This window comes from Bos mutus, chromosome 16, assembly GCF_027580195.1.
Source record: "Bos mutus isolate GX-2022 chromosome 16, NWIPB_WYAK_1.1, whole genome shotgun sequence".
In the NCBI taxonomy this organism is placed as follows: domain Eukaryota; kingdom Metazoa; phylum Chordata; class Mammalia; order Artiodactyla; family Bovidae; genus Bos; species Bos mutus.
Genome location: NC_091632.1, coordinates 45,807,632 through 45,821,023, shown reverse-complemented (window position 1 = coordinate 45,821,023; position 13,392 = coordinate 45,807,632). Strand labels below are relative to the sequence as shown.

The following is a 13,392-nucleotide window of genomic DNA, read 5'->3' as shown; positions in this document are numbered from 1 at the left end:
AAGTTGAAGTTTTTCAACTTCAGCATTTAATTATTCTGTATTTGAAAGGTCACTAGAAACCAAGAGTTTTTTTTTTTTTTTTTAATAGTGTTGAAACTGGAAAAAAAGTTTAATCAATTTCCATTCAAACCAAGCTCCCCTCTTGCATTTTTTTCCCTTTGGGGAGGTTATGGGGTAGATAGAGGTTGTGGAGAACAAGGCGGTTATTGTTTTTGTGAAACTTTTTGGTTTTGACTCTGACCTTTATCTTATAATAGAAGGTAGGGTGTTCTGTATTAAATGGAAGAAACCTGTGGTGAGGGAACAAAGAAACCGTAATAGGGGAAGCTTAGATATAACCTAACAGAGAGCCCATATTGTCTAGGGAGAATCATTTAGTAGCAGTAGATAAGTTCTAAGTAGGACAATGGGGTGACCTGTAGCTGAATTCTAAAGATCAGTAGTTCAAGGACATTTCATAGGCTTCAGAAATCTATTTGTCTTGCCAGTATTGATCAATACCACCCTCTTTCCCCCTACCTATATTCATAGGTCTTTTTTTATTTTTTTTAATTAGCTTATTTATTTTAATTGGAGGCTAATTACTTTACAACATTGTGGGTTTTGCCGTGCATTCGCATGAATCAGCTCTTCTTGATTCTCATTATGTTTAGGAAAACACTGGCATATTCAGATGCCTTCAGAAAAACAAACAAAATCTTCAGGGTTACTCAAATCCACCCACAGCCACATCCTTCCAAACATGCTTATTTCCATAAGACCTATGTCTTTAGAAGATGGGAGGAAGGAAGAGATGTGAAAGGTTTTAGATCCAGTTCACCCTTTAGTATTTCCCAGATTTATAATATGCATAAATGATAAAAGTGAGGTTTTATTCTTGGTTCTGTTGTTGATCTTGGGAAATTTCTAAAGAACCTAGGTGTTTTTTGTAACAAAGAACCCCAGGGCATTGTCAGGACCAAACTACTTTAAATCTTTTGCATGTTATTAACTTAATAAATGATTTTGCTTTCAACTTTTGTTGTTCTAGGTTATATACTTGCTTGCTAATCACAAGAAAGTGATTATTTCAGCTTTTTTTTGCTTTTTTTTTCATGAGATTCTTATTTTGTTTGCAGTTAGATTTATCACTTTCTAGGGTACTCCACAGAAAGCATAGTTACCTTGGGACACCAAATGCTTCATGAAAGTAATGATCTGGCAGCTTGTTAGAAGGGAAAATCAAATAACCAAATGAACCGTCTGTTTTTCCCTTTCCTTTAGACTCAATCAAAAGAATCCACAGTAAGTCTTCAGAAGGTGCTACCCCTAATCCCAGCTGGGGAATTCCTTGGTTCTTTCCAACAATTATGGTTTACCAAGAACTGTCCTTACTTTGTGCTGTAATCTACAGCATCTATAACACCATGCTTGCTCAAGAAGTTGCCTGCTTTTTGGCGTGAATGCCTACCATGTTTAGGCAAGAGCAACTTGAAGCAGAGAACTCTTTTAGGACAAAGACAGTGTCTTATTCATCTGTTCATCCCTAGGGCTTAGAACAATGCCTGGGACAATGTAAAGTGTTAAGTGTTAATCGCTCAGTCATGTCCAACTCTGCGACCTCATGGACTATAGCCCACCAGGCTCCTCTATCCATTGAATTCTGTAGGCAAGAATACAGAAGTGATTAGCCATTCCCTTCTCCAGGGGATCTTCCCAACCCAGGGATTGAAGCTGGGTCTCCTGCATTGTAGGCAGATTCTTTACCACTGAGCCAACAGGGAAGCCCAAAGGGACACTATTTACCAAGGGTGTTGAGGAAGATCACTTCGGGATTGATCTCAAAATGGTGCAGCTCTCTGCATCCTGGCCGCACGCTGGGAAACATGTTCCTGGTTCTTTGGTAAAGAACTCTGTGAATTAAAATACCAGGCCTTCTTTGGGGATTGACTCTGAGCTGCTGGGATAATAAATTGTTAATAACAGGAATTCAGAAGTAGAAGTCACAGTGACGAGATTTGCAGCTGCCAGTGGCTGGTCTCTTAACTCTGGTGGGAGCAAGGACCCACTGCCAAGTGGTCAATGTGTTCTGAGCAGAGTAACGATTGTAAGGATAGAGGCTGCAGTGAGAGAGGTTGGCATCTATTCAGCGCAACAGGAAACCCTGGGATACCAGGGAAAGGTAAGAGTTGGGAGTTTGGAGACCATACCAACAAAGTTCAGGGATTGAGGAGGTCAAAGACACTCAAATTGCTGTCCGTCATGGGCAGATGAGGGCCTGGGGGTAGAACAGGGTAGTCACAATACTCATAGATCCATTGAGTCAAACAGTTGATTTGATGAACAGACAGAGATGGCAGCTGGCTTTCTTAACAAGTCCATGATTCCATCGTTTTAGTGAGAGCAGATGATTTGTGAGTTCCCAAGAGAAAATTGTGCTGTTGAGCAGAGATGCCATTTTCCCATAAGGGAGGGGTGTTTGAGCAAGTGTGTTCTCTATATGAAAGGCCTCTGGAGATTAGATCAGATGTGCAGTTGGGGTTTGTGTAGGGGCAGCCCACAGGTGAGAGGCACCTCATTAAGTTTGTGTCTGAGTGGGCTGAGCAAGTGGGGAGGTTGCGAGGAGCCCCACAGGCTTCAGAACGTTGTCAGTTCCAGTCCCGTGTGAGTGGTTCGCTGGCTGCACACCTGCTGCTGTGTCTCTAGCACAGCTCTGCGTGCACACTTTGAAAGTGTTCTCACATGTAGATCCTGTTTATGTAAGAAGTTAGATCAAACACCCCCACAGTGCTTTAAGTACACACTGGATGGGTATCCTCTTAGCCCTGCCGTGACTCAATACACAGAGCAGAAACGCTGCTCTGTTCTCTAGACTCTGAATTTCCAAAGTAGAATCACTTGAGAATCACAGAAAACCATCCCTCTCTCAATAAGTGCTGTCCTGGCCAGCTAACCTCCATGGCTTGCACTGCTGCAGGGCTGGGGGTTATTGATTAAAGGAAAAAAAAAAACAATTTTTTTAAAGACTTTTTTTTTTAATGGACAATTTTTTTTTTTTTACTTTATTAAAATACTGAGTTTATTTCACATGTATATTTTTGTCTCCCCACCATTTCCATCTGTCTGACCACCACTACTACTATTCCTATCATAACATTCCATATATACTTAAAACCAAGCAAAGGGTGGAGTTCCATCTTTAAAAACTAAACAGGCATTTTGGACAACACATTCTTGGCAATGGAACGTGGACAACATTTATCAGACACGGTAGGGAAAGTTCTTATCTGCATTATAAAAAGGACAGCCAGATATCAACTGTTACAGAAATGAAATAAGACAGAAAATTTTTAACAAACTATTTACACTATTTTCTTAAAGAGACTTCCTCCACTGCCAGAGATCTTGAATAGCCTCCTGGTCAGTCATCCGGAAACAATTCTTCACATAATTGATAAACTTGGCTTCCACTTTGGGAAGGGAACCACGTTTTTCTATACTTGCTTGCATTTTTGCTTTAATGTCTTCTACAGAGCTAGGTCCTTTCGGTGTTTTAGGTGTTTTTTCCTGTTTTTTGAAGGATTCTTGACCTTTTGATCTTGGTGTTGACGGTTTTGAGTCTTTTCCATTTTGGTTCGATTTTTGTGCGTTTTTGGCTGGAGTATCTCGTACAGATTTCTTTACTGGAGCTTTTTCTTCAACTTCCTCATCAAAATCGTCATCATCTTCATCATCATCATCATCGTCGTCATCATCTTCATCTTCATCAGCAGCAAGCTTCACTTTCTTCTGGGGAACCTTGCTGCCACTTCCAGGGGCAGAACGCTTTCCAGATATACTTAGGAGTTTCACCTCCTCCTCCTCCTCTTCTTCTGACTCTGCATCTTCCTCCACGGCTACTAAGTGCTGTCCACTGATATGCACAGGCCCTGAACCACACTTCAGCCGTAAGACCACAGGTGGTGTAATTTCAAAGCCCCCAAGAGAAACCGTTGGCTGTACAGACATTTCCAAAGTTGCCAGTGTTACTTTAATTGGACTGCCTTCATAATTCATCGCCTCTGCTTCAACAACGTGTAACTCATCCTTTGCTCCAGCCCCTAAACTGACCGTTCTTAAAGATAACTGGTGCTCATTTTCATCATTATCCACCTTGAAGTGATAATCTCTGTCAGCCTTTAGTTCACAACTGAAAAGATAGTTCTGGGGCCTCAAGGGGCTCATGTCCATGTCCATTGAATCCTCCATGGGTTGGCTGCACGCACTTATGTGGGAGAGAAGCCGGATGGAATTGAAAGACTACTATTGGAACCAGCAGCCGTGTAGGACGGAATCACACCAGGGTTAATGGACTATTTTTAAAATCTTTATTTAATTAGTTACAATATTGCTTCCATTGTTTATGTTCTGATTTTTTGTTTTTTTGTTTTTTGGCTGCCAGGCGTGTGGGCTCTTAGCTCTGTGACCAGGAATCGAACTTGCACCCCCTGCATTGAAAGGTGAAGTCTTAACCATTGGACCTCTGGGGAAATCCCAGAAAAACCAAAATTAATATAAATGAATCACTTACTTTTTCATGTTCACTTTCTTCCATTCTGAAGCTCTCCTTCCTCTCTCTAGTATTTTCCTATCATCTTTCTCTTCAGTTAATTGGAATGAATTGCTCAACAAACTTGTTATTCAAACATGAGACATCTTTTTGCTCTTTAACTATTTGTTTACCTGCTACACATTTTCTCAGCAAGGAAGCCAAAATTTCTCTTGAGGTTCTCCTACTTAAATTGCCTAGTAACTTCAGGGTTAACGCTATGTAAAAACAGAACGGGGGTCTGGTCAGTGGGGACTGTGAAGACCAGTCTTGCACCTCTCTGCAGCAGGGCTTGTCCACAGCAGCGGTGGTACCCTTGGTGGCCCTGACACCTCCATTTTATGCAGCGGTTCTTCATCTGCACTTGGCCTCTGTTGGCTTTCATATGGCTCTAGCAGAAGGTTCTTTTGGTTCACACACACAGACAACTAGGGGCAGAAACTGACCAACACTGAGAGGTTTAGTTGGGTTCTAATAACTACAGCGAAAGAAAGTGAAGTCACTCAGTCGTGTCTGACTCTTTGCGAACCCATGTACTGTAGCCTACTAGGCTCCTCCTCCATCCATGGAACTTTCCAGGCAAGAGTACTGGAGTGGGTTGCTATTTCCTTCTCCAACTACAGTGAAAAGAGAGTCAATATTCTCCACCTTTTCTGGTGACCATTATCACCCAAATGGTAGCACTCTTTTAAAGCCACAGAAAATCCAACATCTCTTTAATACTTTTCTCCTATGAAAAGAGTGCTTCATTGTGGTGGACAGAATATAATCATTCATAAATCCACTTTCCTCCCGTTCACATAGGAAGACTTCATTTTCTAGCCTTCCTTGCTTCAAGGTGGAAACTGTGATGAGAAACACACAGAAAATATGGGCCCACGTGCCCTATTGTCCCCAGGTTTTGCCATAAAACCTTTCCACGTGCCCTTTGCTTTATCTGCATGGCTGAAAGTAAAGGATTCCAAGATGGTAAAACCATGAGTAGGGAATAGCCTGAGCCCTGAGTCACTGCTTAGAGGAAAGTCACCTATTAATAAGAAAGTAGTCAGTCTGCACGATCTCTTGGGAGCATGAGAAATATGTCTTTATTTTGTGAAGTCTTGAGATTTAGGGGTCTAATTGTTATCATAGAAGAGTCTATCCTTCTTTAACCAGTACACTTATTACTCAAGGCAATTTGTCACACCCCTAACCCAGACAATGTCATCCAGCTTATTTTTGCATAAGCAAGAGGAGCCTTTTATATTTACCCACAGTGAACAGAAAGGTTTGCTTCAGAAGGACTTGCTTACTGACTCCTAGACTTTAAAGGGGTTGACATTTCTAGGACTACACCTACATCAGTCAGCTTGGCTCAATTATACTATGATAAAAAATGACCTCCAAATCCAAGTGGCTCCTATCAACAAAGGTTTATTTCTTGCTCAATTTACATTTCCATCACTGGTCAGTTGAGGCTCTTGCTCCATATCTTCATTGTGAGACCCAGAATGACGATGTAGCCTCTATCTGGGGTGTTGCTAGGCTCATGGAAGAGGGAAGTGGTCCCCAGTGAACTTCATGCTAGCTCTTAAACTTCTGCTTGTAAGTGGCAAGCATAACTTCTGCTTGCATTTGATGGAACAAAGCTTACACGGTTAAGCCTGATGTCATGGAGGGTGACATATAATCCTGCAGGGAAGAATACTACAGAAAGGGGAACTGGAATGTTTGAAAGAATAATAACATTATCTATCAAAATCCTCAAGGTACACCCTTCTTATTTTTGGTCTTGACAGGCATCCTGTTATTTTTTAAAAGGTGTAGGATAGGATGCTAGTGGGCATTTGCTTAACTTAAATATTTTGAAAATACATCCTTCCCTAGTGTTGAGTCCAGAAAGAGGCTTACTTCTTTTTTTTTTTAATTTATTTATTTTAATGGAAGGCTAATTATTTTACAATATTGTCTTGGTTTTGCCATAAGGCTTACTTCTTAAAAGAAAGACAAGAGTATCAACTAAGAAACTCAGTGCTCTTTATTTTTATTGGAGTATAATTGCTTCACAGTGTTGTGTTTCTGCTGCACAATGAAGTGTATCAGCTATATGTATACAAATATCTCCTCCCTCTTGGACCTCCCTCCCACCTCCTCTGCATCCCACCCCTCTACCAAAACTGTCCTTGGATCCAAGAATATGAGAGAAAGAAGTCTGTTACATGAACATTCATCCTTGCTGGAGAAGATCCAAGTGTGGACAACAAGAAACTTATATAAAATAGTATACAAAACGAGGAAAATACAATTAGGTACAAAAGTGAGCATTTCTTTAGAACGTGAAGAGAAATCATAATTAATTCAGTTAAGTTCAGTTCATTCACTCAGTCGTGTCCGACTCTTTGCAACCCCATGGACTGCAGCACGCCAGGCTTTCCTGTCCATCACCGACTCCCAGAATTTGCTCAAACTCATGTCCATCGAGTTGGTGATGCCATCCAAACATCTTGTTCTCTGTTGTCTTCTTCTCCTCCTGCCTTCAGTCTTTCCCAGCATTACTCAGTGCTATTTAAATAAAATTTTGCAAAGGGATACACAATCTCCTTTGCTCCCTTTTCTGGTCAGCTTCTCTTTTTGTTAGCCTCATAACAGAATAACTTTCTTGGGCTATATCAGTTTTTTAGTGTTGCTATTACAAGTTATCACAAATTTAGCAGTTTAGCACCCATTTATTATCTTGTAGTTCTGAAGCACAGAGATCTAGTCACAGCATCCAAGACTTTGAGTCTCGTAGGACTGAGATGAGGCATCAACAAGGGTCTGGAGCTTGCTTCCAGGCTCATTCAGAATTTGGCCAGGTTCAGTTGCATGTTGGCCTGAGGGATCTGTTTCCTTGTTTGCAATTGGTCAGGATATGTTACTAGTTTCTAGAGGCTACCAATATTCCCTGACTTATGGCCCCGTTCCTCCATCTTCAAAGCCAGCAACCATGTGGGTTGAGTCCTCAAGCTTCTAACCGCTCTGACCTTCCCCTTCTGCCTCATCTGGCCTCCGCTCATCTCTTTAGCCACACCTCTCTGAATCCTCTGCCTCCACTTCTGCTTTTAAGGGCTCATGTGACTATGTTGGGCCTACCCAGATAATCCAGGGTCATCTTCCTATTTTAAGCTCAGCTGATGTGCTATGCTAAGTCGCTTCAGTCATGTCTGACTGTGACCCTATGGACTGAAGCCCTCCAGGCTCCTCTGTCCATGGGATTCTCCAGGCCAGAATACTGGAATGGGTGGCCATTTCCTCCTCCAGGGGAAGCTCAGCTAATGAGTGAACTTAATTCCATCTACAAAATCTCTTCACAGCAGTGCCTAGATTAGAGTTTAATGGCCAGGAGGTGAATCTCAGAGAAGGGTGGGGCACTTCCTTAGAATTATGCCTACCATGAGTTTTAGTTATATCTGTGCACCAGATAATTGGAAATTTTCCCTGCATCCTTTCATCTTGTCCTCAAGTCTAGTAGGTTTGCTGGTATAAAAATCTAGGAGAGAAAACTATAAACAAGGCAAGTCGCTCAGTCGTATCCGGACTTTTTGCGACCCCATGGACTGCAGCCTACCAGGCTCTTCCATCCATGGGATTTTGCAGGCAAGAGTACTGGAGTGGGTTGCCATTTCCTTCTCCAGGAGATCTTCCTGACCCAGGGATTGAACCTGGGTCTTCTGCATTGTAGGCAGACACTTTACCATCTGAGCCACCAGGGAAGTCAATCTAGGAGAGAAAACTCTATAAACAAGGCAAGTCCTAAGCACAGTGACTTCCCTGACTAGACCTTGAAGTTAGGAACAGAACTTTACACTCTTTCCTACCCAGCACCCTACAACTTGTGCCCAGTAGAGGGTCTATAGGAACTCGCTGTTTCTGCTGCTGTTGCTATTTTTGCCTTGGCTGCTAAAGAATGAAATAGACCTACCTCTACATAAGTTTCAAGCAAATTCAGAGGGCCTGTGATGTATTACGTGAAACACAGTCTTTTAAAATAGCTAAATTTCTAGCTCAGAAAATGGTCCTTCAGGATGGCTCACAACCTTTTTCCACCCATCAGCCTCAGCCTACAATGTAACCTCAGTTTATGGAGGAGTAGGGTGAATATGCGTGCATGTTTATTTATTAATATGAAACCTGAAAGTGTGATGATTTCTGAAATTATTAACGGAAAACTTAGGTGGATTCTAGCGGAAGACTCTTTTACTCCCCACTTTATATTCTTCTGTGGTCCCCATGGAAAGGAAGTTCCATCAACCCTTCCATCCTTTCTGGGAAGTACATGCAAGGGGGTTTCTGTGTTTCTTTCCACCTCTTACATGCTTGTCTCCAAGGGAGAAGGAATAGCTAGTCTTATGGGGCAGAGTCTGATGTCCTCTGGCCTGGGTCCTGTGTCTTAGAGAGTAGAGGAATGGACTTTCTGCTTTCCCCTGCAGTGACTACAACGTGGGTAGGTAAGAAGAGTGTGCTCCTTCCTCTTCCTCCTTCTGTATGAGAGCTGTACCAGGGTCAGTGCTGGAGTTTGCCCTCTGGAAGCAGGCACAGACAGAACTTTACTCTCCTGGGCTTTCTTGGTTTCTCTGTCCTACTGTTGATGTGCCTGTGAAGTAGCTGGGTAACAATTTATATCATCTTCTTAACAGACTTGATTGATTCTCCCAAGCTCTGGACTTAAGAAAGTCTCATTTTGACCTCAGGTCCACGGTGAGTGTTTTAGCAGGGAGTTCATTACTATGAGAGTTATTGCGCTTCATGAATAAACATTTACTTCTGATTTGGCACACCCTGAATTTACTCAATGATGACAACCCAGAGAAGAGTTGGAGACCAGATTAGCCCATCCTGGTCTTCATCATTATAGATATTTCTATCATCCTAAAGTAACAAAGAGTATTTCTTAAAAGGCTAGTACAGTTCAGTTCAGTCGCTCAGTTGTGTCCGACTCTTTGCGAATCCATGAATTGCAGCACGCCAGGCCTCCCTGTCCATCACCAACTCCTGGAGTTCACTCAGACTCACGTCAATTGAGTCAGTGATGCCATCCAGCCATCTCATCCTCTGTCGTCCCTTTCTCCTCCTGCCCTCAATCCCTCCCAGCATCAGAGTCTTTTCCAATTAGTCAACTCTTCGCATGAGGAGGCCAAAGTACTGGAGTTTCAGCTTTAGCATCAGTCCTTCCAAAGAACACCCAGGGCTGATCTCCTTCAGAATGGACTGGTTGGATCTCCTTGCAGTCCAAGGGACTCTCAAGAACCTTCTCCAACACCACACTTCAAAAGCATCAATTCTTCGGCGCTCAGCCTTCTTCACAGTCCAACTCTCACATCCATACATGACCACTGGAAAAACCATAGCCTTGACTAGATGGACCTTTGTTGGCAAAGTAATGTCTCTGCTTTTGAATATGCTATCTAGGTTGGTCATAACTTTTCTTCCAAGGAGTAAGCATCTTTTAATTTCATGGCTGCAATCACCATCTGCAGTGATTTTGGAGCCCAGAAAAATAAAGTCTGACACTGTTTCCACTGTTTCCCCATCTATTTCCCATGAAGTGATGGGACCAGATGCCATGATCTTTGTTTTCTGAATGTTGAGTTTTAAGCCAACTTTTTCACTCTCCTCTTTCACCTTCAAGAGGCTTTTTAGTTCCTCTTCACTTTCTGCCATAAGGGTGGTGTCATCTGCATATCCGAGGTTATTGAGATTTCTCCCGGCAATCTTGATTCCAATTGTGCTTCTTCCAGCCCAGTATTTCTCATGATGTACTCTGCATATAAGTTAAATAAGCAGGGTGACAATATACCGCCTTGACATACTCCTTTTCCTATTTGGAACCAGTCTGTTGTTCCATGTCCAGTTCTAACTGTTGCTTCCTGACCTGCATACAGATTTCTCAAGAGGCCGATCAGGTGGTCTGGTATTCCCATCTCTTTCAGAATTTTCCACAGTTGATTGTGATCCACATAGTCAAAGGCTTTGGCATAGTCAATAAGGCAGAAATAGATGTTTTTCTGGAACTCTCTTGCTTTTTCGATGATCCAGCAGATGTTGGCAATTTGATCTCTGGTTCCTCTGCCTTTTCTAAAACCAGCTTGAACAACTGGAAGTTCATGGTTCACATATTGCTGAAGCCTGATTGGAGAATTTTGAGCATTAATTTACTAGCGTATGAGATGAGTGCAATTGTGTGGTAGTTTGAGCATTCTTTGGCATTGCCTTTCTTTGGGATTGGAATGAAAACTGATCTTTTCCAGTCCTGTGGCCACTGCTGAGTTTTCCAAATTTGCTGGCATATTGAGTGCAGCACTTTCACAGCACCATCTTTCAGGATTTGAAATAGCTCCACTGGAATTCCATCACCTCCACTAGTTTTGTTTGTAGTGATGGTTTCTAAGGCCAGCTTGACTTCACATTCCAGGAGTCTGGCTCTAGGTGAGTGATCAGACCATCGTGATTATCTGGGTCGTGAAGATCTTTTTTGTACAGTTCTTCTGTGTATTCCTGCCACTTCTTCTTAATATCCTCTGCTTCTGTTAGGTCCATATCATTTCTGTCCTTTATCGAGCCCATCTTTGCATGAAATGTTCCCTTGGTATCTCTAATTTTCTTGAAGAGATCTCTAGTCTTTCCCATTCTGTTGTTTTCCTCTATTTCTTTGCATTAATCACCGAGGAAGGCTTTCTTATCTCTTCTTGCTATTCTTTGAAACTCTGCATTCAGATGCTTATATCTTTCCTTTTCTCCTTTGCTTTTCACTTCTCTTCTTTTCACAGCTATTTGTAAGGCCTCCTCAGACAGCCATTTTGGTTTTTTGCATTTCTTTTCCATGGGGATGGTCTTGATCCCTGTCTCCTGTACAATGTCACGAACTTCAGTCCATAGTTCTTCAGGCACTGTATCTAACAGATCTAGTCCCTTACATCTATTTCTCACTTCCACTGTATAATCGTAAGGGATTTGATTTAGGTCATACCTGAATGGTCTAGTGGTTTTCCCTACTTTCTTCAATTTAAGTCTGAATTTGGCAATAAGGAGTTCGTGATCTGAGCTACAGTCAGCTCCTGGTCTTGTTTTTGCTGACTGTGTAGAGCTTCTCCATCTTTGGCTGCAAAGAATATAATCAAGCTGATTTCGGTGTTGACCATCTGGTGATGTCCATGTATAGAGTCTTCTCTTGTGTTGCTGAAAGAGGGTGTTTGTTATGACCAGTGCAGTTTCTTGGCAAAACTCCATTAGTCTTTGCCCTGCTTCATTCTGTACTTCAAGACCAAATTTGCCTGTTATTCCAGGTGTTTCTTGACTTCCTATTTTTGCATTCCAGTTCCCTATAATGAAAAGGACATCTTTTTTTTTCGGTGTTAGTTCTAAAAGGTCTTGTAGGTCTTCATAGAACTGTTCAACTTCAGCTTCTTCAGCATTACTGGTTGGGGCATAGACTTGGATTACTGTGATATTGAATGGTTTGCCTTGGAAATGAACAGAGATCATTCTGTCATTTTTGAGATTGCATCCAAGTACTGCATTTCAAACTCTTTTGTTGACCATGATGGCTACTCCATTTCTTCTGAGGGATTCCTGCCCGCAGTAGTAGATCTAATGGTCACCTGAGTTAAATTCACCTGTTCCAGTCCATTTTAGTTCGCTGATTGCTAGAATGTCGACGTTCACTCTTGCCATTTCTTGTTTGACCACTTCCAATTTGCCTTGATTCGTGGACCTGACATTCCAGGTTCCTATGCAATATTGCTCTTTACAGCATCGGACCTTGCTTCTATCACCAGTCACATCCACAACTGGGTATTGTTATAGTTAGACAATGAGTACAGTTAATATTCAAATTATCCTAAAAAACAATGCAAAAAAAGATGAAAACCTTAAGTACAAAAATAGGTAAAAGGTCCATTTTGGGATCTGGTCCTGCCTCTCTCTGTGTCATCTTTGTCACCTTGACCTTCTAGCTCAGATTTTTCTCCCTCATCCTGCTCACCCCAGAATGTGCTAGGCTGGTTGGTTCCTGTCTCTGAGCATCTGACTTTGCTATCAAATCTCTATTTTATTTCCTTCACAACAATTTTAATCATTGATATTTTTCTTTATAAAAATTTGTTTACATGGTGGGTTAATTTGCCAGGGCTGCCAAAACAAAGCATTAGAGATTGGCAGCTTAAACAACAAAGTTATTTTCTCACAATTTTGTAGACTAGAAGTCCAAGATCAAGGTGTCAGTACGGTTGATTTCTTATATTCCTTGACTTGTTGATGGCCATCTTTTCCATGTTTCTTCACATGGTCTTCCCTCTCTATATGTCTGTGCACTAAACTCCTCCTCTTATAAGGACACCAGTCAATTAGGGCCCACATCAATGACTTTATTTTAACTAAACTACCTCTATTAAGATCCTATCTCCAAATAGAGTCACATTCTGAGATACTGGGAGGTTTAGCCTTCAATTTGTGAATTTGGGGGAGTCACATTCAGCCGTTAACACCTATATACGGTTTATTTTTTCACTACCAAAATATAGGTCCTTTGGTATAAGGTATCTATTTCATTAGATGCTGTGTCCAAAGTACTTAGACTTGTGACTGGAGTGTAGTTAGTGCATGCATGCTCAGTTGCTTAGTCATGTCCAACTCTTGAGATCTCATGGACTGTAGCCCATCAGCTCCTCTGCCCATGGGATTTTCCCAGGCAAGAATGCTGGAATGTGTTGCCTTCTCCAGAGAATCTTCCTGACCCAGGGATCAAACTCATGCCTTCTGCCTTGGCAAGTAGATTCTTTACCATTGCACCACCTGGGAAGCCCATAGAG

The 13,392-nt window shown here is 41.8% G+C and overlaps 1 protein-coding gene and 1 non-coding gene across 2 annotated transcripts; both read right to left on the bottom strand.

Moving 5' to 3' along the window:
• Positions 1-3,040: 3,040 nt before the first annotated feature.
• On the bottom strand, positions 3,041-4,292 carry LOC102281406 (nucleophosmin). Its single transcript, XM_005892279.3, has one exon. It carries the CDS (start codon positions 4,225-4,227, stop codon positions 3,355-3,357), a length of 873 nt encoding a protein of 290 aa, XP_005892341.2. The 5' UTR covers positions 4,228-4,292; the 3' UTR covers positions 3,041-3,354.
• Positions 4,293-8,225: 3,933 nt separating this feature from the next.
• On the bottom strand, positions 8,226-8,298 carry TRNAC-ACA (transfer RNA cysteine (anticodon ACA)). Its single transcript has one exon. It is a non-coding gene; the product is annotated as a tRNA-Cys (tRNA).
• Positions 8,299-13,392: the final 5,094 nt, after the last annotated feature.